The sequence below is a fragment of the Oratosquilla oratoria genome, chromosome 3, assembly GCF_046742065.1.
Source record: "Oratosquilla oratoria isolate Oo_2021 chromosome 3, ASM4674206v1, whole genome shotgun sequence".
Lineage (NCBI taxonomy): Eukaryota > Metazoa > Arthropoda > Malacostraca > Stomatopoda > Squillidae > Oratosquilla > Oratosquilla oratoria.
Window position 1 is genome coordinate 15,092,704 of NC_134779.1, and position 26,058 is coordinate 15,118,761.

At 39.5% G+C, this 26,058-nt stretch overlaps 1 protein-coding gene across 5 annotated transcripts in view; it reads left to right on the plus strand.

Moving 5' to 3' along the window:
* Nucleotides 1-26,058, plus strand: part of LOC143020725 (arylsulfatase A-like) — a 46,658-nt gene that overhangs the window by 5,326 nt on the left and 15,274 nt on the right. Inside the window, exons 1-7 of one of the 5 annotated variants that reach the window (XM_076177444.1) lie at nucleotides 14,210-14,448; nucleotides 15,776-15,857; nucleotides 16,274-16,551; nucleotides 17,111-17,234; nucleotides 17,689-17,888; nucleotides 19,177-19,309; nucleotides 20,204-20,370. In XM_076177444.1, the coding sequence (XP_076033559.1) occupies nucleotides 16,280-16,551; nucleotides 17,111-17,234; nucleotides 17,689-17,888; nucleotides 19,177-19,309; nucleotides 20,204-20,370 (896 nt within the window). In that variant the 5' untranslated portion in view covers nucleotides 14,210-14,448; nucleotides 15,776-15,857; nucleotides 16,274-16,279. Of the gene's footprint in view, nucleotides 1-13,703; nucleotides 13,729-14,209; nucleotides 14,449-14,585; nucleotides 14,733-15,775; nucleotides 15,858-16,273; nucleotides 16,552-17,110; nucleotides 17,235-17,688; nucleotides 17,889-19,176; nucleotides 19,310-20,203; nucleotides 20,371-26,058 lie in introns of those variants that run through there. The other 4 variants (XM_076177461.1, XM_076177451.1, XM_076177435.1 and 1 more) reach the window with 4 other exon arrangements.

The following is a 26,058-nucleotide window of genomic DNA, read 5'->3' on the forward strand; positions in this document are numbered from 1 at the left end:
CCACACACCATCTTTGTACACCTTGTGATTCCCTCCTTGAACCATCCCCATTCCTCCTCCACTCCTAGTTCTATTCTATCCTTCATTTCCTCCCACTCCTCTCTCTCAGCTTCTTCTTACACTCCTTTTCTTTCTCCCTGCCTTCTGCCCCTTTCTTCTTTCTCCACCCATTCTCCACTCTCAACTTACTTTTCACGAAAAAATGATCTGATATTCCCCCACTCTCTCCCCTTAGAACATGTACATCCTTAACTCTTGCTACTATACTCCTGGTTACCACTATATAGTCCATTAACGCTCTATCTGCCACCCTTCCATCCACCACCCTCTCCCATGTGTATTTATGCTTGACTTTCTTCCTAAGCACTGTATTTGGTATCATCAACTCTCGAGACACCTCTCCTCCATCAACTCTCCACTACAATTTTTTCCTGGAACTTCATACTTCCCAAGCACTCCGTCTATTGGTTAATTTCCTACTCTAGCGTTAAGGTTTCCCAGTACAACTACATTGATATTTCTCCCTAATCCCTCTATGCACTAATTTAAATCCACCCAAAAAACCTTCCTTTCCTCTACGCTCTTCTCACTACCAGGCCCATACGCACTTACAGAAACCCACATCTCCCTTCCCAGTTTCACCTTCATCCACATCAACCTTGAAGAAACCTTTTTCCACTCCACTACAAGCTTACCTATCTCTTCACTTACTAGTATAGCCATCCCTTCTCTCTCTCGTCCTCTGTTCATTCATGAGAACCTTCCAACTACACTCCCAAACTCACACTCGCCCCTCCCTCTCAACTTAGTTTCACTCAATGCCAACACATCCATCTTTCTTCTCACAAACATACTGCCTATCTCTTCCCTTTTACTCTCATCTGTACCACATCCACGCACATTAAAAGACCCAAACCTTAGGGTACTGGTTGGAAAACTCCTAGATCCTCTTATTTTTATTTTTATGTCCCCTATGTGGCTACAGGTAGCAGGATTCCTAGTCCTATCCCCATCCCGTTTTTTGTCGCCTCGTACGATCCAAGTGGGAAAACTTAGTGGCAGCATTCTATTCCCCCACCACGGGGTAAGCGAAAAAAGGAAATGAATATTCAGAGAAACGGTACAGGACAGTAACAAGGGGTTGGGGGACAGCATAACGGAGGGACAGTTGCAGTATAATAAAAGTGTCATAATTTTTCTATGAACAGTCTTCTTCTATCGCAGACAAAATTATGTGTGCCTCTGGTCCGTAGGGGCGCCCCATTTAGACCCTAAAGTATCAGCTGCATGCTACTTTGCCGCAATAACATGCAGCCAATAACCCAGATACATACCCGTAGATGCATTAATTTATGGAACAAATTATATATTTCAGAAACCATTTCGAAGTGTTCCATCGTTCAAACTTAGATTTGAATAGTGTTATGGCTTTACATTGGGATGTTTTTTTTTTTTTTTAATTTGTCTTCATGAGAGAGGAATGTTCTACTTTCCTGAGTCGAGAGATTTTTGTCAGTTTTATCTATTCGAACCTGTTTACAGTCTTGATTATTATACTTTTTATTATATATTTGGGATTGGGGGATTTTTTTTTTTTTTTCGAGGGGAGGGGTCCAATTCATCATGGGATTGACTTTTTGTACTTTTCATTCCATGTATATTTTTACTAGAACGTTTAATATATTAAAGTAAGTTTTATTATGTAAAGTATGATATTCAGTATATTATGAAGACGCCCTGACAGGGTGTAAGAGAAATAGAGGAAAACACACATATAAAACACGTATATTCCTCGACTATTTTCGCACTGTGGTGCTTCTTTCAAAGCAGAAAAAATATTTATGAAAATATAAAATGTGTGGAGAGTGAAAGGCTAGAAGGACAGTTCACTGGGTCTATCATCATACTAGGGATTCAGAATGTCGCAGTCTGATTTATCACGTCCAATCAACCAACACAGACTTAAACTACACACGAGCCACCTAGAAAGACAGGACACCAAACACAAACATCTGATCAGACACATCACACCCAGACCTCACTGTACAGAGTATTTGTCAGTTGCGCCTCTGTTACATACAGGAAGTGATTTCGACTCGCATATTGTAGGCACACACTTCCCACGGATAAAGTTACGTCCAGATGCACAAACATATACACATGTTTTTTCTAACTTCTTCTCATACTATATCTTATATCAGTTTATCTCTCACTGAAAAAATATGTATTTTTACCTTTCCTTGCAACTATGTCTCCGACCATTTTCCCCGCTTTTGGTTGATATAAATTATAGATGCAAGCCTCGAAGACCAAGTCTCCTATCACATGCCTTTTGAGCCACAATACAAGCCCTAATAAATATATTCCTTAAAAGTATTCAGTAGCAATAGCCCTCTTTTAGTATTATCGTTTAATTTTCCTACAGACTTCTCTATCCCTCCCACAGAAGCCGATCCCTCGCGAGTGGATGGTTTGTCCTAGGTAGTCTATACTCTTTAGTCCATTCCTTTTGAAGGTACCACAGAGCGAAAGTAGTCGAGGAACGATTTTTTTTTTCTATTTGTGTGTTTTCCATCTATTCCTCTTACAACCTGTCAGGATGTCTTCATATGCGTACATACATGTGTGTTTACCTAATTGTAGTATACAGGAAAGAAGTGTGTGCGTGTGTGAAAATCGTCCATATACATATACGTCAATTTGTCACTACATTCACAGGCGGCGTGGTCTCCTTGGTTGTGCAAGCTTGCTAGACATTTTCTTACCCTTGCACACCTTCTTTCTCCTTACAAGGGGCTGAAGGACGTGTTTCTCGTTGCTCGTTGTTGGGCGCATATAGAATGTGTGGGCTAAGAGGGTGTGAAGTTAACTAATATTCCTAAGTTAATTAAACTGGCCGTGTGATTCTTGTGCAGTAGAATTTAAGAATATAAAAATCCAGAAGGATTTTTATGAAGTAATGGAAGATAAAATAAAAAAGTCAGAAAAAAATATTACAGATTGTGTAGAAGCACTAGGAGAGTTCATGTGCCCGACATATATGGATGTAATAAAAAGAGTGGCGAAGCCAGTTGAGAAGATTTTAGTCATTTTTGAGTAAGCTGATAAATTGGAAATAAGAGGCGGAGGTGAAGGTAGCGAACGCTTTTTTAAGGTATACTGTACTACGGATATATTTTCAGATAAGAAGATCGTGATGAATTTTTCGTCTGCGGATGAGATGAATGAAGCCATGACGAAATTAAATGCAGTGAATGATTTAACAACGAAGAATGTGAAAAAGAAAAAGTTGCTGAGTCCTAAAATCATTATTTATAATATGTATAAAGGTGAGATAATAAATACTATGATTGAGAGAAACGATTTTTTGAAGGATGTTGACGTTGGACATAAAGTAGCTCTCGTTTTTAGTAAACTAGCAGCTAATACAGTACATTTTAGTCTTAGATGTGATCCTGATAGAAAATTTATTCGTGATAAAGGTGATAAGATCAAGTTAGAATGGGGAGTCTATAATGTGAAATATAAATTCTGGGTAAATACTTGTTGCCAAAGGTATGGATGGATACGTAGAAAAATTCTGTGCAGCTAAAGTAAATAATGAAAAACCATTCTATAAATATTGCGGAGAGAGACACAGATCTGATAAATACACTGCGATTGTCAAGAAATGTATAAACTGCATGAGATTTAGATATCCAGAAACAAACCACACTGTTGGTGACAGAAAATGTCGAACACTGAGAAGTGAGATGGTAAATGTTATAAAAAATATTGATGGACATGCATAATTAATTTAATAAAATGTGGATTTATAAATACCGGTATACAATATGTCGGAAATAAGATATTTGAGATACGGGAATTGATAACTGAGAAAAAAATTGATATTCTTTCGAAAGCGGAAACATGGTTATGTGAAACGGACACAGCTAAAATATGTGAAATGACACCTGATACACACTTTATTATATGAATACACCGTTCATGTTAGGAAGGGTGCATTCACCGGGATGTGCATACGTATATCACATAGGTAAGCACATCTAGTGAATGTATGAGTGGGCGTGACCAAAGCGCCACACTCATACATTGAATCACCCTCCAAACGGGCTAGCAAAAAAAACCCGTGGGAATTCTATTCCCGAATTAAACACACACGCACACACCTGATACACACACTTTCGTGTCAGTTCCCAGGACTGGTAGAAGATTTTTTTTTTTTCATATTAAGGCTATTGACTGATAACGGGGTCATTAAGCCTAGTGTGAACCTGCGATCCGGTTTAATTTTCAATTACAATTTCCACAACAGTCCTGTTGTGTGCAAGTAAAACACTACTATGTCAATAAGGAAGTAGTCATTGGTTAAAAAAATGGTAATTTTTAACTTAATGTTGTTGAGTCTGCAGTGATATAACATATTTAGTCTTATCTGGGTCGATATTGGGGTTGTCAGGGTAAGTGTTTTTCGTTTGCAGAGGTGGAGTTGAAGACTCCATTCTGCACGTCGGGGTAGGGGACAAGCCCTCTGCTACACGAGAAATGTGCTCAGAAGAGCCTAAGGGGATATTACTATAGGGGTCACACAGTTCCTTGGTGACTGGCGACAGCCGCGTGGAATGACATGCTGTGTGCCCAGTGGGGACGGGATCTACACTACTCTAAACTACGACAGATTAATACTAGATTTCGCCAGGCCGGAAGACCGAAGAGTCTCACGAGCCAACAAGGACTCGTGCGGATTCCGGAGAGCTACGAAAAGATGGAAATGTCACAGAAAGACCTGGGAAAGGCCCAAAAGTGGGTGGCAGTGTTAACTGTCAAAGAGAAAGCCATCCAAATTTTAGTTGGGTTTTATGAACCAGTCAACTCCAGAGAGTAGCCCTAGCAAGTATGACTGTCCTTGACGTGCCTGTAGAAGAGGTAGTGGTGTTGGAGTTTTTATATGATATTCGTTTAAAAAAGAAGAAAAAAAAAGGAAAAAGTACGTATACTGAAAGCTTTGAATTTGTTCAAGTATGTTTTAAACATGGTGGTAGAATATTTTTATTCATCATTGTACATAAACCTTAACATATTCAATGTAATGTATTTATAAACGATCTCAGGATATACATGGAAATTGTTGATACGGTAAATGTAAATGCTTTCAATTGTGGTGATTTTAATTTTTGGATTGATGATCCTGGAAATCGTGATGCTAATGCTTTCAAAGAATTGATGGACATATTTCAGTTTGAGAACAAACTAGAGGAGAACACCTCAACTACTGGACATATTTTAGACCTTGGTCTCTGAGATATGGAATATAATCCTGCTAACAATGTGTTTGTTGAAAAGGTTAATACCATTTCTCCTGTTCATAAACAAGTGAGTTTTGAATTTCCATATAATTTGGATGTAAAACAGAAAAATAAAAATTATCTTTAGAGACAAAAAATCCTTGTAACTGGATGTGGTAATAGATAGGATAATGAATGAAATAAATGGAAGGATATATGGTCGTTGTTCACATAAACTAGGCTGAAAGAATGTGTATGTTGTTACACAAAGTTGTATAATGAGACTTCAAAAAATATAATAATGCTTGTCCTATCATACATACATATACCATACATATATCAAAGGCTTTTTTCTCCCTTACACGGGGAGTAGCCAAAAAGAAAAAGGCATAGAAACCACTCCCACCCATTCCATCCCCTACATATTCCACTCCCCTCCACCCTCCTCCCTCCCTCTCATCTTGGCACCTCCTGGATGACGGGTCATCCCTGCATCCTGTCCACTGCCCTGGGTTAGAAGCAGTGTCGCAAGACACAGCACATCCACAGCAAGGCCGCTTCATTAATTCGGCGAACCCCTCTCCGTCCCCTCATGCAGAAAAGGAGAAGACGGTGGGAAATCCCTTCGGGCTGCGTCAAATGATTTCTCGTACATACTTCCTCACCACCCATCCCCCACCAACTCACCCTCATGCATCACATCATCATCCATACACAACCCTTCTCTATTCACCCCTATCTTCTGTCCTCTCCCGTCCTTCCTCAATAGACATTCCTCTCTTTTATAATGCCCCTTTTACCCCATCCATCCATCTCATCCTAGGGCGCCCCCTCATATTCACTCCTTCCAAATCTGCCTTCCACAACCTCTTTTACTAATCTTTCTTCACTCATTCTTCCCATGTGTCCAAACCATCCTAATACTCTTCCATCAACCCTATCTCCCAGTTCCCTTTCCACTCCTGTTCTCCTCACCTCCTCATTTCTCACTCTATCTAGCCTTGTAACCCCTATCATACTTCTCAGACATTTCATCTCAAACACATTCAAACTCCTTCTCTCTTCCTCTCTTATGTTCCATGTTTCTGCCCCGTACAGTGCTGTCGGCACAATCACTCCTTCATATAACCTACTCTTAGCGTCCATTCCCAGATATCTATTTCTCATTACACTTTTTAATCCACCAAGGCATTTACTCGCTTCTCTCAATCTACATTATACCTCCACCTCCACTCCCCCCTTTCCTGCCACATTCGCACTCAAGTATCTAAAACTATCCACTTCCTCCAGTCTCTCTCCCTTAATGCTCACTTTCAGCCTACTGTCACTCTCTCCCCTTGTACATCTCATCACCATACTTTTGCCCACATTTATCTTCAGCTTCCTTCTTTCACACACCTTCTCAAACTCTGTCACTAACTTCCTCAGTCCCTCCTCTGATCCTGCCACAAGCGCAGTGTCGTCAGCAAACAACAACTGGCTTATCTCCCACTTTTCTCCATTTTCTTTTACCATCTCCAACCCCCTACCCACTACCCTTGCATTCACCTCTCGCACCACCCCATCCATGTATAGATTAAACAGCCAGGGCAACATAACACATCCCTGACGAAGTTCCACCTTTAGCTCAAACCATTCACTCTCTCCATTTCTTATCCTAACACAAGCTCTACTACTCTCGTAAAAACTCTTAACTGCTCTTAACAGCTTTCCTCCTATCCCATATATCTGCAATACCTCCCACAGTGCCTTCCTGTCTACCCTGTCGTAAGCCTTTTCCAAATCCATAAAAGCCTGAAAAACATCCTTACCTTTTCCTATAGCTTTCTCACATATCTGTGTTACCACAAAAATCTGATCTACACAACCCTTACCTGTCCTAAAACCACACTGTTCCTCACCAATTACACCCTCTGTTCCTCTCCTAATCCTCTCAATCAAGACCCTCCCATAAGCCTTCCCAACTACACTCAACAAGCTGATCCCTCTGAAAATACTATACTCACACTTGTCTCCCTTTACCTTGTAAAGCGGAACAATACATGCACTCCTCCAGTCGTCCGGCACTCTACCCTCTCTTAAATAAATATTAAATAACATCACCAACCAGTCCACCATAACTGTACCTCCTTTTTTCAGACATTCTGCATGGCATCCATCCAACCCAGGTGACTTACCTGCTCTCATCATGTTAACAGCTACTTTCACTTCATCCTTCCTATTTCTCCTCCATTTTCCTCACTCATCACTCTCATTTTCTTAGCGTTTCCCACTGGAACTACCTTTCCCTCCCTATCCTCCTTCACATTTAGCAACTCTATAAAATACTCTGCCCACCTTCCTCTCACTGCCTTCTCTTCCATTATCATCTCTCCATCTGCACCTTTTACTTTTCCTTCTCTACTTGATTCACTTCCCCTTCCTCTATTAATTTCTTTCCAAAACATCTTTTTATTGCTTTCAAAAATTTCTGTCATGCTCTTACCCCATTTCACATCTGCTCTCCTCATTGCTTCCTTTATCTTATGTTTAACTTCCATTCTCTTTACTTTGTACCTTTCATACGATTCCCTCGTCCTAATCTGTAGCCAATCTATGAAAGCCTGCTTCTTCTCTTCTATACCCTTCTTTGCTTCCTCATCCCACCACTCACTACCCTTCCTTCTATTTCCTCCCGTCCTCCTTGTTCCACACACCATCCTTGCACACTTTAAGACTCCCTCCTTGAACCATCCCCGTTCCTCCTCCACTCCTAGTTCTACTCTATCCTTCACTCCCTCCCACTCCTCTCTTAGCTTCTTCTTATACTCCTCCTCCTTTTCTTTCTCATTTAAGCAGTTCACTCTAAGTACCTCACTACCTTCTGCCCTTTTCCTCTTTTTCCACCTATTCTCCACTCTCAGCTTACCTTCCACCAGAAAATGATCTGATATTCCCCCACTCTCTCCCCTTAGAACAAGTGCATCCTTAACTCTTCCTACCATACTCCTGGTCACTACTATATAGTCCATTAACGCTCTATCTGCCACCCTTCCATCCACCACCCTCTCCCATGTGTATTTATGCTTGACTTTCTTCCTAAACACTGTATTTGCTATCATCAACTCTCTTTCAAGACACATCTCCACCATCAATTCTCCACTACGATTTTTACGTGGAACTCCATACTTCCCAATCACTCCGACTATTGGTTCGTTTCCTACCCTAGCATTAAGGTCTCCCAATATAACTACATTGACATTTCTCCCTAATCCCTCTATGCACTCTTTTAAATCTATCAAAAATGCCTCCCTTTCCTCTATGCTCTTCTCACTACCAGGCCTATACGCACTTACAAAAACCCACATCTCCATTCCCAGCTTCACCTTCATCCACATCAACCTTGAAGAAACCTCGTTCCACTCCACTACACGCTTACCTATCTCTTCACTTACTAGTATAGTCACCCCTTCTATCCCTCGTCCCCTCTTTACTCCTGACTACCTCCCAAACTCACACTAGCCCCTCCCTTTCATTTTAGTTTCACTCAAAGCCAGCACATCCATCTTTCTTCTCACAAACATACTGCCTATCTCTTCCCTTTTACTCTCATCTGTACCACATCCACGCACATTAAAAGACCCAAACCTTAGGCTGCGTTTCCACCGAGCGAGTCTCGTCAGATTCTCATCAACCGTTGTGAGTTCGTTTGGGTAGAAACGACTTCGGTTACAATCCTTCGTTTTTTCAATCTTCAAATGTCAAATTGGCTTTGCGTCACGTATTGAGAAACCGAATGGCGAAATGAAAGGAGCTAAACCTTTACAAATGTTAGACAGATTGTTGAAATGTTCTTAGGGAAGTCTAGAATGTTGCAAACAAATTCTTCTTCCAGCTATTCGAATTCACAGCATTTGACGAGAATCTGCCCTGACTCGCTCGGTGGAAACGCAGCCTTAGGGTACTGGTTGGAAAACTCCCAGACCATCTTATGCCTTTACTTTTTTATGAATGTCCCCTTTGGGGCTACAGGTAGCATGACTCCTAATCCCATCCCCCGTCCCGTTTTTTGTCGCCTTTTACGATTCAAGTGGGAAGACTTGGTGGTAGCATCCCCCCCCCCCCACACACACACAGGGTTGGCGAAAAAAGGAGATGAATATTCAGAGAAATGGTACAGGACAGTAACAAGGGGTTGGAGGACGACATAACGAAGGGACAATCGTAGTATAAAAGTGTCATCATTTCTCTATGAACAGAGTTTTCCTCTATCACATATAAAATGATGTGTGTCTCTGGTCCGTAGGGGCGCCCCATATAGACCCTAAAGTATCAATTGCATGCTACTTTGCCAAATTAACATGCAGCCAATATCCCAGACGTTCCAGCAGTGCTAGAAGAGAATTCAGGGAGGCGAAAAATAGATACAATTCACGTATTAAAAACAGGAAGCGTGATTTCTTCACATATAAGATTAAAATGTTGGAAATGATCTGAGTAAACTATATTTGATTTTGGACAATTTGACTGGGTATAAAAAGAAAAAAAAATGTTACCGGAAGGTTTTAATGATAAGGAATTAGCTGAAAATTTTCTCAGATTTTTTTTATGAGAAGCTATCAAGAGTGGTTCTGGGGTTCTCGAGAGTTTCAAATCGAGGAATGGTACTCAGGCCTATGATAAACCCTGAAGTAAAATTATCTAGATGTCATTGTGTTGATATTGGTAAGATTAAGGAGATTTTTTGTAAAGCAAAGTTGACTCACAGTGAAGGTGATCCATTTCCAGTATCGGATTTTAAAAGTAGCTTGAAGATTAGCAATATTTTGAAGATTTATCTTGAAATAATCAACCTATGCATAGTCAAGAGTATTCTCCCTGAAAGTGAAAAATTGCTTTTATTAAACCTGTTATCAAGGGAGCTCTAAATAGTCAACTTTTAAGCTCATGTAGACCAGTGTCAAATTTATCTTTTTTATAAATGTTAGAATGTGTAATTCTGGATCAACTTAAAGAATTTTTACGACGAAAACAAGTTTTGCCTGATGAACAATCAGCTTATAGACAATTATACTCAACTGAAACTGCACTATGTTCTGTGATAAATGATTTGATTCTTTTGATGGATGATGGAAAGTGTGGTGTTCTAATCCTTTTGGACTTGAGTGCTGCTTTTGATACCCTGGTGCATAGTTTGTTAATAGAAGATCTGAAAAATATTGGTGTTGAAGGTGAGGCACTGGAGCTTATGAAGAACTACAATGAAAGGAGAACCTATTGTGTACAGATAGGAATTTCCTTGTCTGGAACCCAGAATCTATCAAGAGGGGTTCCACAAGGTAGTGTACTGGGTCCTATTCTTTTTTTGTATCTATACAATTGAACTATCACATATACTAAAGAGACATGGAGTAAGCTTTAAGCTATTTGCTGATGATACTCAGTTTTATTTAACGTTCAATAATGTTGATGACACAGTAAGAAAGCTAAGAGAGATTATGATGGAAATTAAGGAATGGATGGATGTGAAACAGTTAAAATTGAATGAGGATAAATCTGAATGTCTGATTGTTGGAAAAGGGGAGATCTAAGTAGGTTGGAGGATATTCAAAGTCTAAATATCGGAGGAAGTGAAATTAAAGTAAGTCAGTGAAGGGTTTAGGAGTGTTGATAGATAGAAACCTATCCATGAAAAAACAAATAGACAAAATTGTTAGAATGTCAGGGTATCATCTTAGAAATATTGCATTTGTAAAGAAATATATTGATGAGTCTTTATTGAGAAAATTTATACACAATCATGTTATTAGTAGACTAGACTACTGTAATTCATCATGCTATGGATTGCCAAACTACCAGCTAAGGAAATTACAGTATATCATGAACAGGGCTGCTAGATTAATAAAAGGCGTGGCAAAACGTGACAGAATTACATCTGTACTGATAGAGCTTCATTAGCTTCCTATTAAAGCTAGAATTATATTTAAATTTTGTGTTATGTCATACCAGACATTTAGACATGGGAAACCAGATCACTTAAAGCAAATACTGGAAGGTCATCAACCTAGATCAGCTGTATCACTTAGAAGTAGTGATGATCTTTTGATGCTGGTTGAACCAAGATGAAATCTTCAAATGGGAATTAGGGCCTTCAGGACATCTGTCCAAAGGTTATTCAATCGACTTCCCAGAGAGACGAAGGAAAGTAATAATGGTGATACTTTCAAGAAGAAATTGAAAACGTACCTATTTAGTGATTGTTACACTCAAGACATGCAAATTAGTGAGTTTTATAAAGTGTAATAAATTACCAGAATGATGATATAAGGTGTGACTCCCAGAGCGTCGGAAAGACGGAGCGGGAGTCAAGAATAAACACACAAAAGTAAAGTAGCTAAGTCAGAGGTACCTATTCCCACCCATTTCACTCCCCGCCACCATCCTACCCACCCCTCCCATCTCAGCTCCTCATATCTGGCAGGTTATTCCCGCATTCGCCAACTGCCCTGGGTCAAATGCAATGCAGCAAGACTTAGTACATCCACAACAAGGCCGCTTCACTTAATCGGCGACCACCCCCCTCCATCCCCTCATGCAGAAAAAAAAAAAAAGACGGGGAGAAATCCCTTCGAGCGGCGTCAAAATGTCATTCACACCTAAACACCCCTACTCTCCCATCCCTCCATATACAATAATTCTCCACTCATTCCTACCTCCTGTCTTCTCTCTTCCTTGCTCGATAGACATTTCCCTCTTTCTCAACGCCATTTCACCCCATCCATCCATCTCATCCTCGATTGTCCCCTCAAGTTCATTCCATCTACCTTTGCCCTCCCGTTCTCCTCCTCGCCTCGTTTCTCACTCTGTCCAACCTAGTAACCCCTACCATACTTCTCAAACACATTTGTTTGCAAGCTATGTTGCAGGTGAGACAACAGTGAAACCAAGGTAGGACGATTTAAGCGTTTATTAATCGGTAGGTTATGAATACAGGAGGGCGCGTCGTGCGCGTAAGAAGTCTAACTAGTAACTGCCGGCGTGGGCCCCGAAGGGGAGCGTCGCGTCGCCCTGCTTGACCCTCTCACGTCGCTGGCCATATGAGAAGTGGCCTTGTTGGCCGTATGAAAGGGCCCTTGTACGAGAAAGCGTCATTGCTGGGCAGGGCACGCCACAACACTGTTGTACAGCACACCATGCCACAGTACATTATGCCACAACATTCAAAATTTTCTTCTCTGCATCTCTTAAATTCCATGTCTCTGCCCCATATCATGCCGTCGGTACAACCACCCCTTCATTTAATCTCCTTTTTGCATCCATTCCCAGTTGTCTATTTCTCATAACACTTTTCACTCCCACTTGCTTCTCTCAATGTACAATTCACCTCCACCTTCATTCCTCCCTTTCCAGCCACATGCGACTCCAAATACCTAGAGCCTCCAGTCTCTCTCCTTTTAGACTTACTTCCAACTCACGACATCCTCTAACCTTGAACATCTCATCACTTTGCTTTTACCCATATTTACCTTCAACCTTCTCTTATTGCATACCTTTCCAAAGTCCGTCACTAATTCCCTTAATATCCCCTCTGATTCTACCACAATTGCAGTGTCGTCAGAAAACAACAACTGGCTCATCTCCCACTTTTATCCATTTTCTTTAGCAATCTCCAGTCGACATGACACAGGTCTGACCCAGTCCCACTTTACCTCAAACCATTCACTTTATCCATTCCCCATTCTAACACAGGCTCTACTACTCTCTTAAAAATCTTGACTGCTCTTGACAGCTTTCCCCTAATCCTATATATCTGAAAAAAAAAACCACAGTGTCTTCCTGTCTACCCTGTCATAAACATTTTCCAAATCCACAAGGGCCCAAAAAAACATTCTTAACTTTTCCTAAAGCTTTCTCATATATCAGCCTTGCCGCAAAAATCCGATCCACGCAACCCTTACCTGTCCTAAAACCACACTGTTCCTCACCAATTACTCCCTCTTTTCCTCTCCTAATCCTCTCTACCAAAACTCTCCCATACGCCTTTCCAACTACACTCAACAAACTGACTCCTCAGAAACTACTACATTTTTTAGTCACCTTTTTCCTTGAAAAACGAAACTATACAGGCACTCCTCCAGTCCTCCGGCACTCTACCCCCGCTTAGACATACATTAAACAACCTCATCAGCCAGTCCACTATCAATTTACCTTCCTTCTTTAGACACTTCAGATGACGCCCAAATAAGCCATGAACCATACTGCTATCATCCTTCTTAACATTGTTCATATTATTATCTGACCTATCACTTCATGAGACCGAAGGGTTCTTATCAATGATAACATCTATAGGGAGCTATTATCCACACGGTATTTCATTAGTGTAGGAATTGACATATGAAGCAGCTCGGGTGGGGATTTAAGCACAAACATTCACCGTTGCAGTGCATCGATTCCCTGCTAGTGTGTATGTATAAATTTATTTTCATTCTGTCTATTCATATATATATATATATATATATATATATATATATATATATATATATATATATATATATATATATATATATATATATGCGGAAAAACCACCAAGGATGATGACCAAGCGCTTTCGTCTATTCAGACATCCTCAGAGTACATGAATAGACGAAAGCGGTCGGTCATCACTTCATTATTTTCCTGGGTGTTTTTTCTGCATATCTAGAATCACGATTTCATGTGATTTCTCATACAATATATATATATATATATATATATATATATATATATATATATATATATATATATATACCGGTCTAAGTAAATTATTATATTCAAATCTTTGTTTATTTACTGCACACCTTTACCTGGTTGGGTTACTTATTTTATTGTGTGGAGGTGATGTTGTTTTTGTCACCTTCCGGGGCATTCCTGGTTAATCAGGCAGATAGTGGTGCAGGCCCGCTTCAGGTGCCTGATAACGCGGAACGGTTAGACAAATACACAGGAATACGCAGTTACCCCACATTACCATTTGGATCAGTGGAAGACCTCTGCTTCCAGTCTGTGCCGAAAGATCCATTCTGTCCGCTCCTACACCAGAGGATGTACGCAAATTCCTGCTGCGAGGAAGAACAACGTCGACTCGTCCTTTGAGGATCACACTCCTGACCTGCATTTGCGCGTAAACCCAGGCGAGTAGGCAAAGGTAATCTAGATGGATTTTGGTTCAGTGTGAGTCCGAAACTGGAGTACAAAGTCTAGAGTGTAAAACAACTGGGATTGCATTGAGGTCAAAGCCCTTCGTGGTGGAGTGTAGACGAAGGAGAGTCCCGCTGACTGAAGGTTGTCCCTGCCTTTAAGTCCATATAGCGAGGCAGACGATAGGGTTCTCGATAAAGATATTCACAGGGCCATTGCCTGCAGGTCACCAGCGCTTCTATTCTTGGAGACATTAACAGAAGTTACTGTTATAAAGTCAGAAAGCCCGTGGTAAGGACACTGATGTTATAATTACATAGACGATTTTTCAGGTATCTTCAACCTGCTGCTTATCCAGTCTTTCTTTGCCATTATAGTTATCCAGTACGTCATTTTGTTTATATGTGCCATAGATATCTTGTATATTGTATTACATTTTTTTTTTACATTTGAAGATTGTAGAAAGAATGCTTATCCGTGTGTTCTTGAAGGTGCTAACTGACCTTTTATGTCTTCTGGCATTACATTTTCTGCTTAAGTCACTGATGATTAATCAAAAAAAGATGTAAGCAAGTAGTATAGTCCGTTTTTTTAATCGCCACATATATGAAGCCACCAGCGCAATTATCTCAAGTGTATTTATTTGCAATAGAAATGTAAAATGATATTTCTGTACCAAATGTGTTCCTTTAGGACGAATGGAAAAATGTACTGATCTCTAAGAAAGACTGGGTTGAGCAAAAAGTGGAGCCCGCGGATTTTGATCGGCGCCATATTGTTGGGACCATTCGCGCGTGTGGTAGTACTGTAGGTTATGGCTAAGAACAGGGTTGTGCTTTTAGTTGCAACAAGCGTAAGAAGCGGAAATTAGAGCAGGGGACGACTGGAAGTGATTGTGAAGGCAGCAGGGATGAAGAGTCAAAGTTAAAAAGGCAATTTCCACCCACTTTTCACTCGTAAGTAGACTGTAGTAGCATATTTAGTGACGAAGGTATCTTGTGTCTCTATACGTAATTTGTCAGACTCATGTAAGGAAGAACGCTGTTTAAGCTTGGCACCACTATTTATACATAAGAAAAAATAGAGTTGGAAAGATATATTGAATGTTTAGCTACATTTTTTTTATATCTACCGAAATTTACGTAATATATTTGGCCTCCCCCAAAAACAAGCTATTTTCTCTAATTTATAAACTAATATTAAAAATAAGTATTTTTTTTTCAGAACCTTAAATCTACCCTTAAACCCTGGTGTCCTTTTGAAGCGCTGGAACACTGTCAAAATGCACATGAAATCACAATACTAAATTCCTTTTTTTTTTTTTTTTTTTATAGGGGGGAGGACAGGAGCCCCAGACCCCCAGCTTTTGCAACAGAGAGGACCACTTCTTGCACTCTTCTCCTGTTGTACATTTATGTATGCACAATACATAACAGACAGCTTTGCTATATGTTACGTTCTAATATGTTACATCTTGACCGAAATACAGGCTTGCATCCCTGTCAAATTTTGGGAGTGATACCCCACCCTCCAGACTTTCCTTTTTACTGCCCGGCCTGGCAATTAGTCCTGTCTATGATATCTCGTAACGGTTCATGAAGCTATTCATTACCAGTTCACCCAACTTTTTCAATTCTTAATGGAAAAACAGTGATTTGAGCAGATTTTTACCTAAATGGCTGGATGTAAACAATGTCTTGAGGTCTCAAAACTGGTCCCAACAAGAGTTCGATCCAGTCTTATCAGTTGTAAAAATAACACTAACCGATATACTACTACATCAAATGCTGCATAGCGCTTGTCGCTATTAAATCTGATTTTTTTTTTTTCAGGTAGTCATGGATATCATTAAGCCCCTGCTCCACCTTGCCTTCCTAGTGATATTTATCGGTGTTTCGTGCGAATCCTCAGCATTGCAGGGTCAGTCACTAGATTCACAAAAGGCACCAAAGCCAAACATCATCTTGATATTGGCTGACGATCTTGGCTTTGGGGACCTCAGCTCAGCTGGCCACCCGTCGTCGTCGTCCCCCGTGCTGGACCGGCTAGCCTCGCAAGGACGCTTCCTTACCAACTCCTACGTCACGTCGCCTATTTGCAGTCCATCTAGGTAAACAAACAATTGTGTTATCTGTAAGTTTGATGCTATATATTAAGTATATAATTTTGTTTCTTCCATGTATTTTGAGGTACCGTGCCAAATGCCTTCTCCAGACACACAGAATCCACAAGCCACACAACTCGCTTTCTCTTGCAGCACATCAACCATTCTTGAGTAACATTTTAGTAGATTTGATACACGTGATCTTCCAGCTCTAAAACGGAACTATTTATTCGATTAAATGACTTTAATATATTTAATCCATCTTTCTTTTACAGTTCTTTCACATAATTTGGCATTCATGTTGGTCAGTGATTTTGGTGTGCAGTTAAAGGATTTATCTTTACTTGCTCATATATGAACTTGTGCGATATTAGCTCTTTTTCAGTCCTGTATTATCACCATTTTATCTAATGAATACATGATTAGATCATAACTATTGCCCTCCAGTTGATTTCTGTTTTAGCTCAGTATCCAATTTAAGGCTTCATGACATTTCAGAATTTGGGTTCTATCATCTAGCAATTTTTTTTTTTTACGTCGCCTCTTCTTTCTCTCCTCTACAAAGGGCGTCCTTGCTGACGGGGCGATATCAGCCACGAACTGGGGTCTACCCAGGAGTCTTCATCCCGGACAACGTCTTCGGCCTTCCGCACAACGAGACGACCCTCGCCGAGGTCCTGAAGGGTCAGGTAGAGTGGCAAAAGCGAGATCGCTCTCGTTCTCTAATTAAAACTCACAACCGAACCCTTTTCCAGCAGCACTTGTAGATTAAGGGGCTATCAAATTGGACTATTTTTCCTCCCTTGATCCTACCTCCAACCTCCATTTGAATAACTACAGCATGACTTCGCTTACGAAAGTCTAGATTTTAACATTTCGACAGTATGTCTAACATTCGTATAGGTTTTCAATCTCTTAGTTCATCATTCAACTTTGCTATATATGACGGAATGATAATTTGAACTAAAAGACTGTAAACCTATACAAGTATTAGACATACTGGTGAAATGTTCTTAGAGAAGTAGATTTCTGTAAGCGAATTCATATTCTAGTTATTCAAATGGAGGTTGGAGGTAGGATGTGTGTGTGTGGGGGGGAGGGGGGATAGATAGTCCAGTGTGACAACCCCTGTTCCCCTTCCAGGGCTACCGGACCTCGATCATCGGCAAATGGCACCTCGGGGTCGGGAGGAACCTCGAATACTTGCCGACTCACCACGGGTTCGACGAGTACCTGGGCATTCCCTACAGCCACGACATGTGCCCCTGCCTCAAGTGCTTCCCCAACAACCAGCCTTGCTTCGACACCTGCTGGGAAGAGGATGTCTCCTGCCCCCTCTTCAGGTAGGTCGTCGTCGTCATTATCGTCGTCGTCGTCCCTTCCCCTGCTTGTAACCAACCCCCCTGGGGTTACAAATCACAATCTTCAGTTTCTTCACTTTATTTACACAGTTCACGCACAGTTCTGTACACTATGATACACAGGGCACGTCAGAAACCGATCGCTCCTGGAGCTCTGCACTCCGTTTTTGTGGGAGGAAGTGCTGAGTCTGTAAAATTCTGAGGTGCTCTTTAGTCACCTTGAAAACAAATTTAATAGGAAAATCCGGCCCTTTACATGGTTGTTATTAGTTCATAAATTCTTTCTTATATCCCTTTTTATAGTGTATAATATATCCAGGGGGCAAGGGTTGATTACTACTGTGTTGTCGTGTGTTATTCGGAATTGGCGATTGACCGCATTTATGTGTGCGTTCGTATGTCTGTGTGTGTATCTTGGTTCCGAGTGCTCGATAAGTGCTGGGTCAGCTTGTCAGAGCGGATGTGTCTGGCGACAGAATGTCTGGGTGATGATTGTGACACCGCTCACATGATTTATGGGAATGGTGATGTGGTTATAGTGATGTATACATGCTGTGAACTTTGCATGCCTGCCGTCAGGCGATTTCTTTCATTTCCGTGATATCCTCCCCCATCCTTACCCCGGTAACGAAAACTAAGTTAATTCTTTTTTTTTTTTTTTTTTGTATAGTGCCCTGACCTAAGTTGAGTCGAGCGTCAGAGTATTATTTCTAATAAGTAAATAAATGAATAAATAAATCAATGCATGAATAAATGAATAGATAAAGTAAAACCAGGTAAAGAATAAGAATAGAAAAAAGTTTCTGGATCACTGTGTCCTAATACCCGAAATGGGTGAGAAAAATGACAATGACCAGGTTTTCTGCTCATTCACTTACATCAGCAAAATTGTTAAATAGATCAGCAAATAAATAGGTAAATACAAATGAATTTATAATAACTACTGGCGCAGGAATCATACATCATCCCTTTTCCTTTACATAGTGTGCGTTTATATTAGCTAAAGCCCCAGTCACACCAAGCTTACGACCTGTTTCCGACCGCCTTCGACGGTGGCACTTTTGTTCCTCTCATGGTTAGCGCCAGGCTATTTCATATTCATCTTCATGACGGGGAGGAGGGGGAGATTAATCCTAATTGCATTGTCTTGAACCATTTTTATAAAAAGAGGAACAGCACAAATCAGCCTGGTCGCCGGTGGTCGTGAACAGGTCGTAAACTTGGTGTGACTGGGCCCTAAACATTTTCTTTTTCTTTTCCGTTCTGTCAGCAACGCGAGCATCGTGGAGCAACCGGCCGACTTGACGTCACTCACGACTCGGTACGTTGACGGCGCCCTCAGGTTCATCAACCGGGCAGCCAAGGATAAGAAGCCCTTCTTCCTCTACCTTCCCTTCCACCAGGTAAACTATGATGTCCTCCTGCTCTGTATGCTTCCATTTACTTAGTTATAATAGTTTAGTTGAGTGGTCAAAGGTAGTCAGTCATGTAGATATCATGTTTTTTTCTTTGGTTAAATCAAACAAAGATTTTTCAACTTTAAATTTTTTCTGATCGCTGTGTTAACTACACTGGCATCTTTTAGATAATGATGTTTCCATCTATTCTTATGTAGATCTCGATTTATTTGTTTATCTATTTCTGTATTTACTTATATATGTATTTATCTATTTATTTATCTTTTTATAAAAAGAACGAAAGGGGAAAAAGAGATGGATGGATGGGTAAAAGAGGCATTGGGAAAGAGGAGAATATCTGTTGAGGAAGGAAAGGAGAAGACAGAAGATAGGGGTGAGTGGAGAATGGTTGTGTATGGATGATGCTGTTATGAATGGAAGGGGGTGGATGTGAGATGGGGGGTGAGGGAGTATGTGTGAATGATATTTTGCCACAGCCCGAAGGGGACGGTGAGGGGGTGTCGCCGATTAAATGAAGCGGCCTTGATGTGGATATGCTGTGTCTTGCTGCATTGCTTCTGACCCAGGGCAGCGGGTGAGATGCAGGGATGACCCGTCATCCAGTTGGAACCAAGAAAAGAGGGAGGGAGGGATGGTGAATGGGAGTGGAGTATGTGAGAATGAAAGGGTCGGGAGTGGATTTATGCCTTTGACTTTGGCTATCTCTCTCGTAAAGGGGAAAAAGCCCTTGGTATATGTATCTTTTTATGTATGCATTTATTTATTGGTTATTAATTTATTTATCTCTTTATTTATTTATCCATTCATTCATGTCTTATGACTGGCGTTGCATCTCAATAGCCTCCTGGTTGTCTTTGACTTCGATTTCCTTTTTGTTAGGTGCACCACCCTCAGTTCGCGTCGCGCAAGTTCCACGGGCGAAGTCCCCGCGGCAGGTTCGGGGACGCCCTGGCCGAGCTCGATTGGGCCGTCGGGGAGGTCATGGACTTCGTCAGGAACCTCGGGATCGAGAAGGACACCGTCGTCTGGTTCACATCTGACAACGGGTAAGAGATAGAGCGGGAGTTCTCCTCTGCCTCGTGTGACCTGATAGTATACAGGAAGGAGCAATGCTTGTTAATTACCGTCTCATACTCTCCAATTTGTGTGTGTGTGTGTGTGTGTGTGTGTGTGTGTGTGTGTGTGTGTGTGTGTGTGGTGTGTGTGTGTGTGTGTGTGTGTGTGTGTGTGTGTGTGTGTGTGTGTGTGTGTGCGTGCGTGTGTGTGTATTTACCTAGTTGTATTTTGCGGGAAGGGGAGCTATGCTCGTGATGTCCCGTCCTCATATCTCATTTTATCTAAACTATTCTTAAATTCATGTATTGTTTTTGCACACACTACTTTCTCATCTAACTTGTTCCAACTGTCTATTACTCTGTGAGGAAAGCTGTTCTTTTTCAGATCTCTTCTGTAGCTGTTTGTCTTGATTTTCTTTCCGTGTCCTCTTGTATTTCTATCTCTATCAATAATTTCTATGCCTTTAATGATTCTGTAAATAGCTATCAAATCTCCTCTCTCTCTTCGTTGCTCTAGTGTCTGTAGCTCAAGTTTTGCTAGTCTCTCTTCATATAATAGTTTTGAGTGTTGGTGCCAATTTTGTAATTGCTCTTTGTATTCTTTCAAGTTTTTTTTTATACATTTTTTTGTACTTGGTGACCACATCGTTGCTGCATATTCCAATCTTGGTCTTATCAGAGTGATTAGTATTTTCTTCACCATTTCTTCATCCAGGTATGTAAATGCCACTTTGATTGTTCTTATTAAATTATAAATTTCACCAAAAATCTTATTTATTTGTTTCTCAGGTGACATATTATTCATAACAATGACTCCCAGGTCCTTCTCATTTTCTACTTTTTTATACTTTCTTCTCCCAATTTATATGATCCTGTTATTCTGTTTTTGCTTTTTCCAAATTCCATTATACTACACTTTTTAGTATTGAACTCCATCTCCCACTTCTTATTCTATTCCCAGACTTTATTTAGATCACTCTGTAGTGATACACAATCTTCTTCCGTGTTCACTTTTTTTAATAGTTTTGCATCATCTGCAAAGAAGCTCATATAACTTTCAATTTCTTCATCCATATCATTAATATATATAGCAAACATTATTGGGCCCAAAACTGTTCCTTGTGGAACACCACTTATTATTTCATCCCAATTTGAGTGTTTGTCTCTTATCACTACTCTCATTTTTCTTTCTTGCAAAAAGTCTTCCATCCATCTAAGCAGTTTGCCCTATATTCCTCCTTCGGTTTCTAATTTCTTAAGCAACTTCTTATGTGGTACTTTGTCAAAAGCTTTTTTTAGGTCTAGAAATGCACAATCAGCCCGTCCATCTCTTTCTTGTATTATATCTATTAGCCTTGAATAGAAACATATTAAATTGGTGACGCATGATCGTCCTTGTCTGAATCCAAATTGCCTTGGATTTAGCACGTTGTTTTTTTCTAAATATTTTCCCATCTACTTTTGACAATTCTTTCACAAATTTTTGCTATTGTACTTGTTAGAGAGACTGGTCTATAGTTGGTAGGGTCTTCTTTATTTCCTCCTTTATATACAGGTACTATATTTGTTTTTTTCCAATCTTCTGGAACTTTTCCTTTTTTCAAGGAACTGTTTATTATGCTATTTATTTTGTCTGCCAATTCATTCCTGCATTCTTTCAGAATCCAGTTTGCTATTTCATCTGGTCCATGCGATTTTCTGACATCAAGATTACTCAAGTGTTTCATTATTTCATTCTTTGTTACTTCTATTTCTTTCATAGGGGGGACTTTCTCTTTCCATTCAATCTCTTCAGGTTGTATGTTCTCCCTTGTAAACACTGATTTAAAATGCTTGTTCATAATTTCCGCCATTTCTATTTCCTCTGTGTATTCAACTCCTTCTTATCTTAATTTCTCCAAATCTTGTTTGTTTTTCAGTTTGTTGTTTACAAATCTGTAAAATGATTTTGGTTGATCTTTACATTTTTCTTTGACATCTTTTTCATATTTTCTCTTTTCCTCTCTGCACACTTGTACAAATTCATTTCTATAACAAGTATATATTTTCCATTTTTCAGGCCTTTTGTGTTTCTTACATTTGGTCCAAGCTTTATCACTTTTGTCTTTTAACTCTCTACAACTTTTGCTGTCCCAGCCTTTTATATATTCTTTTCCTTGTTTTTGTCTTGGGACATACTTTTCCACTCCTTTTCTGTAAATTTGTGTCAAAATATTCCATTTCTCTTCCACTGTTGTTTCTTCTTTGTATATTTCTTCCCAGTTTTCTTGTTGAAAGAATTCTCTTATTTTATCAAAGTTTGTTTTTTCATACATTCTTCCTTTTCTATATTGTTCATTTCTTTTCATGTATTTTTCCTCATTTAGTTCCAGTTCAATCAATATGTGGTCACTTTTACTTATTGGTGTTTTATATTCAATCTTGTCCACTATTCTAGGTTAGGATGTAATTATTAAGTCTAGTCTCGATGGTTCTTCTTCATTTCTATACCTAGTGTTCTCCTGTATCCACTGTGTCATTGTATGGTCAATAATCATCTCCAGTAGAACATTTCCCCATGAGCCGTCTCCACCCTTTACTGTCATCTCTTCCCAGCAAACTTCTTTGCAATTAAAGTCGCCCATCGTAACTATTCTTCCTCCATCTTCCATTATCGTATTTAATGTTATCCTTGTGTCCTCTAACATACTTTTATGTTCACTCTCCTCCCACGAGGCTGTTTTTGGAGGCACATAATTTATCACAAACTTTCTGCTCTTCTTATCTCTGTCTTCCACTTCGATCATAATCATCTCTACTGTATTCTTTCCATATGTGACACACCTCACGTTTATATCCTTCTTAGTCAGGAACATAACTCCACCCCCTTGTTTTGTCTCTCTGTTTCTAATCCAATAATTATATGCATCATGTCCTATACTGTTGGGTGGTAGTGGACCTTTTAATTTCGTTTCTACAATTCCCATTATGTCCGGTTCTTTTTCCTTTAGATAATCATTCAGCTCATTCAGTCCTGTTATTAATCCATCTATATTTGTGTAAGACACTTTTAGTTTTCTGCCACTTCCATTGTATTCTTTGTTTCCCTTTTGTTTTTCTCTAGTATGTCGTATTTCCTTATTTTCATATTCACTACTCTCCAATAGAATTTCTCTTTTTCTGACTCTGTTCTGGTCTCGTTTTTTTCCTTAGCTTCATGTCTTTTCTGCTTTTCCTCCTCTCTTTCCTCTTTATTCATTTCCCTTTTTATCCATACCTTTTTATATTGTTCACTTGTTGCTAGTTTCCCTGTTTTTGCTAAGATATTCTCTGCCGTCGTTTGTGACCTGAATTTAATCTTAATTGGTCTGGACTTATCTGTACTATACTTCCCGAGTCTATACATCTCTTCAGTTTGTTTCATGATTTCAGGTTCATCTTCCTGAACTAATTATAGTAAACTGCTTACTTTTTCTTTTTCCTCATTCATTCTTGTGGTTCTATTTGGGTTATATTTCTCTTCCATTCCTAATATAATTATACATTTCTTTTTATCTGTTAAGTCCCTTACTATATTCTCCTTCTGTCTCATCAGTTTAATAATTGAGTCTTCAGTTTGTTCTTTCATTTGCGTTTAATTATGTCAGTAAATACAACTCTACTGTTTTCTTGGATCTTTTTCCAACCCTGTGCTTCCTTTGCTATGGCCTTTTTATTGTCTTTATTATTCCTCTTTAATTCCTCATTCTCCTCTTTTACTTCTTTTAACTGCCTTTTTAAATCTTCTATTTCTTTAGTTAAGTTTTTGTTCACCTTCTAAAGTTCTTCCAGTTTTTCAACTCTGCGCAATCTTTGCTACGTTACCGAACCTCTTCTCTCAATGTTCGGTCATTTGTTCAAGTTTTTCCTCTAGTCTTGCCATTCGGGGGAGGTTGGTATCTTCCCCCCCCCCCTCATTAAATCCCTGGAAATTATTTTCTTCACCTTCCATTGTGCTGCTCTTATCTATATTTCTAATCTTAATGCTTTTACTGATATTTTCGATTTCCCCAGTGTCGTCAGCTGATCTTTTGTTTACATTTTTTCTGCTGTCAGGGGGAGCCCGTTCGTCTCCCTCCTCATTTTCTTCCATTTCCCTCAGTAATCCCTCCCCTTCTCCCCTTTCATTACCTTTTTACTACACCACGAGATTTCCCCTTCCCTACAAATACAATAAGGTACTTCCTCGTAGTTGAGATCCACGAAAAATGCGTTTTTTTCCGGAGTTCCAATCCACGCCGTGAATCCGACGAAAGTGTGTGTGTGTGTGTGTATTTACCTAGTTGTATTTTACGGGAAGGGGAGCTATGCTCGTGGGGTCCCGTCTTCATATCTCATTTTATCTAAACTATTTTTAAATTCATGTATTGTTTTTGCACACACCACTTTCTCATCTAACTTGTTCCAACTGTCTATTACTCTGTGAGGAAAGCTGTTCTTTTTCAAATCTCTTCTATAGCTGTCTTTTTTTATTTTCTTTCCGTGTCCTCTTGTATTTCTGTCATCCCATTTTATCAGATTCTCTCTATCAGTAATTTCCATGCCTTTCATGATTCTGTAAATAGCTATCAAATCTCCTCTCTCTCTTCTTTGCTCTAGTGTCTGTAGTTCAAGTTTTTCTAGTCTCTCTTCATATGATAGTTTTGTGAGTGTTGGTGCCAAATTTGTAATTGCTCTTTGTATTCTTTCAAGTTTTTTTTATACATTTTTTTGTACTTGGTGACCATATCGTTGCTGCATATTCCAATCTTGGTCTTATCAGGGTGATTAGGATTTTCTTCACCATTTCTTCATCCAGGTATGTAAATGCAACTTTGATTGTTCTTATTAAATTATAAGTTTCTCCAAAAATCTTATTTATTTGTTTCTCAGGTGACATATTATTCATAACAATGACTCCCAGGTCCTTCTCATTTTCTACTTTTTTTATTCCTTCTTCTCCTAAATTATATGATCCTGTTATTCTGTTTTTGCTTTTTCCAAATTCCATTTTACTACACTTTTTAGTATTGAACTCCATCTCCCACTTCCTACTCCATTCCTGTACTTTATATAGATCTCTCTGTAGTGATTCACAATCTTCTTCTGTTTTCACTCTTTTTAGTAGTTTTGCATCATCTGCAAAGAAGCTCATATAGCTTTCAATTCCTTCATCCATATCATTAATATATATAGCAAACATTATTGGGGCCAGTACTGTTCCCTGCGGAACACCGCTTATTACTTTATCCCATTTTGAGTGCTGGTCTCTTATCACTATTCTCATTTTTCTTTCTTGCAAAAAGTCTTCCATCCAATTTAACAGTTTTTCCTGTATTCCTCCTTCAGTTTCTAATTTCTTAAGCAACTTCTTATGTGGTACTTTGTCAAACGCTTTCTTTAGGTCTAGAAATGCACAGTCCGCCCATCCATCTCTTTCTTGTATTATATCTATTAGCCTTGAATAGAAACATATTAAATTGGTGACGCATGATCGTCCTTGTCTGAATCCAAATTGCCTTGGATTTAACACTTTGTTTTTTTTTCTAAATATTTTACCCATCTACTTTTGACAATTCTTTCACAAATTTTTGCTATTGTACTTGTTAGAGAGACTGGTCTATAGTTTGTAGGTTCTTCTTTATTTCCTCCTTTATATATAGGTACTATATTTGCTTTTTT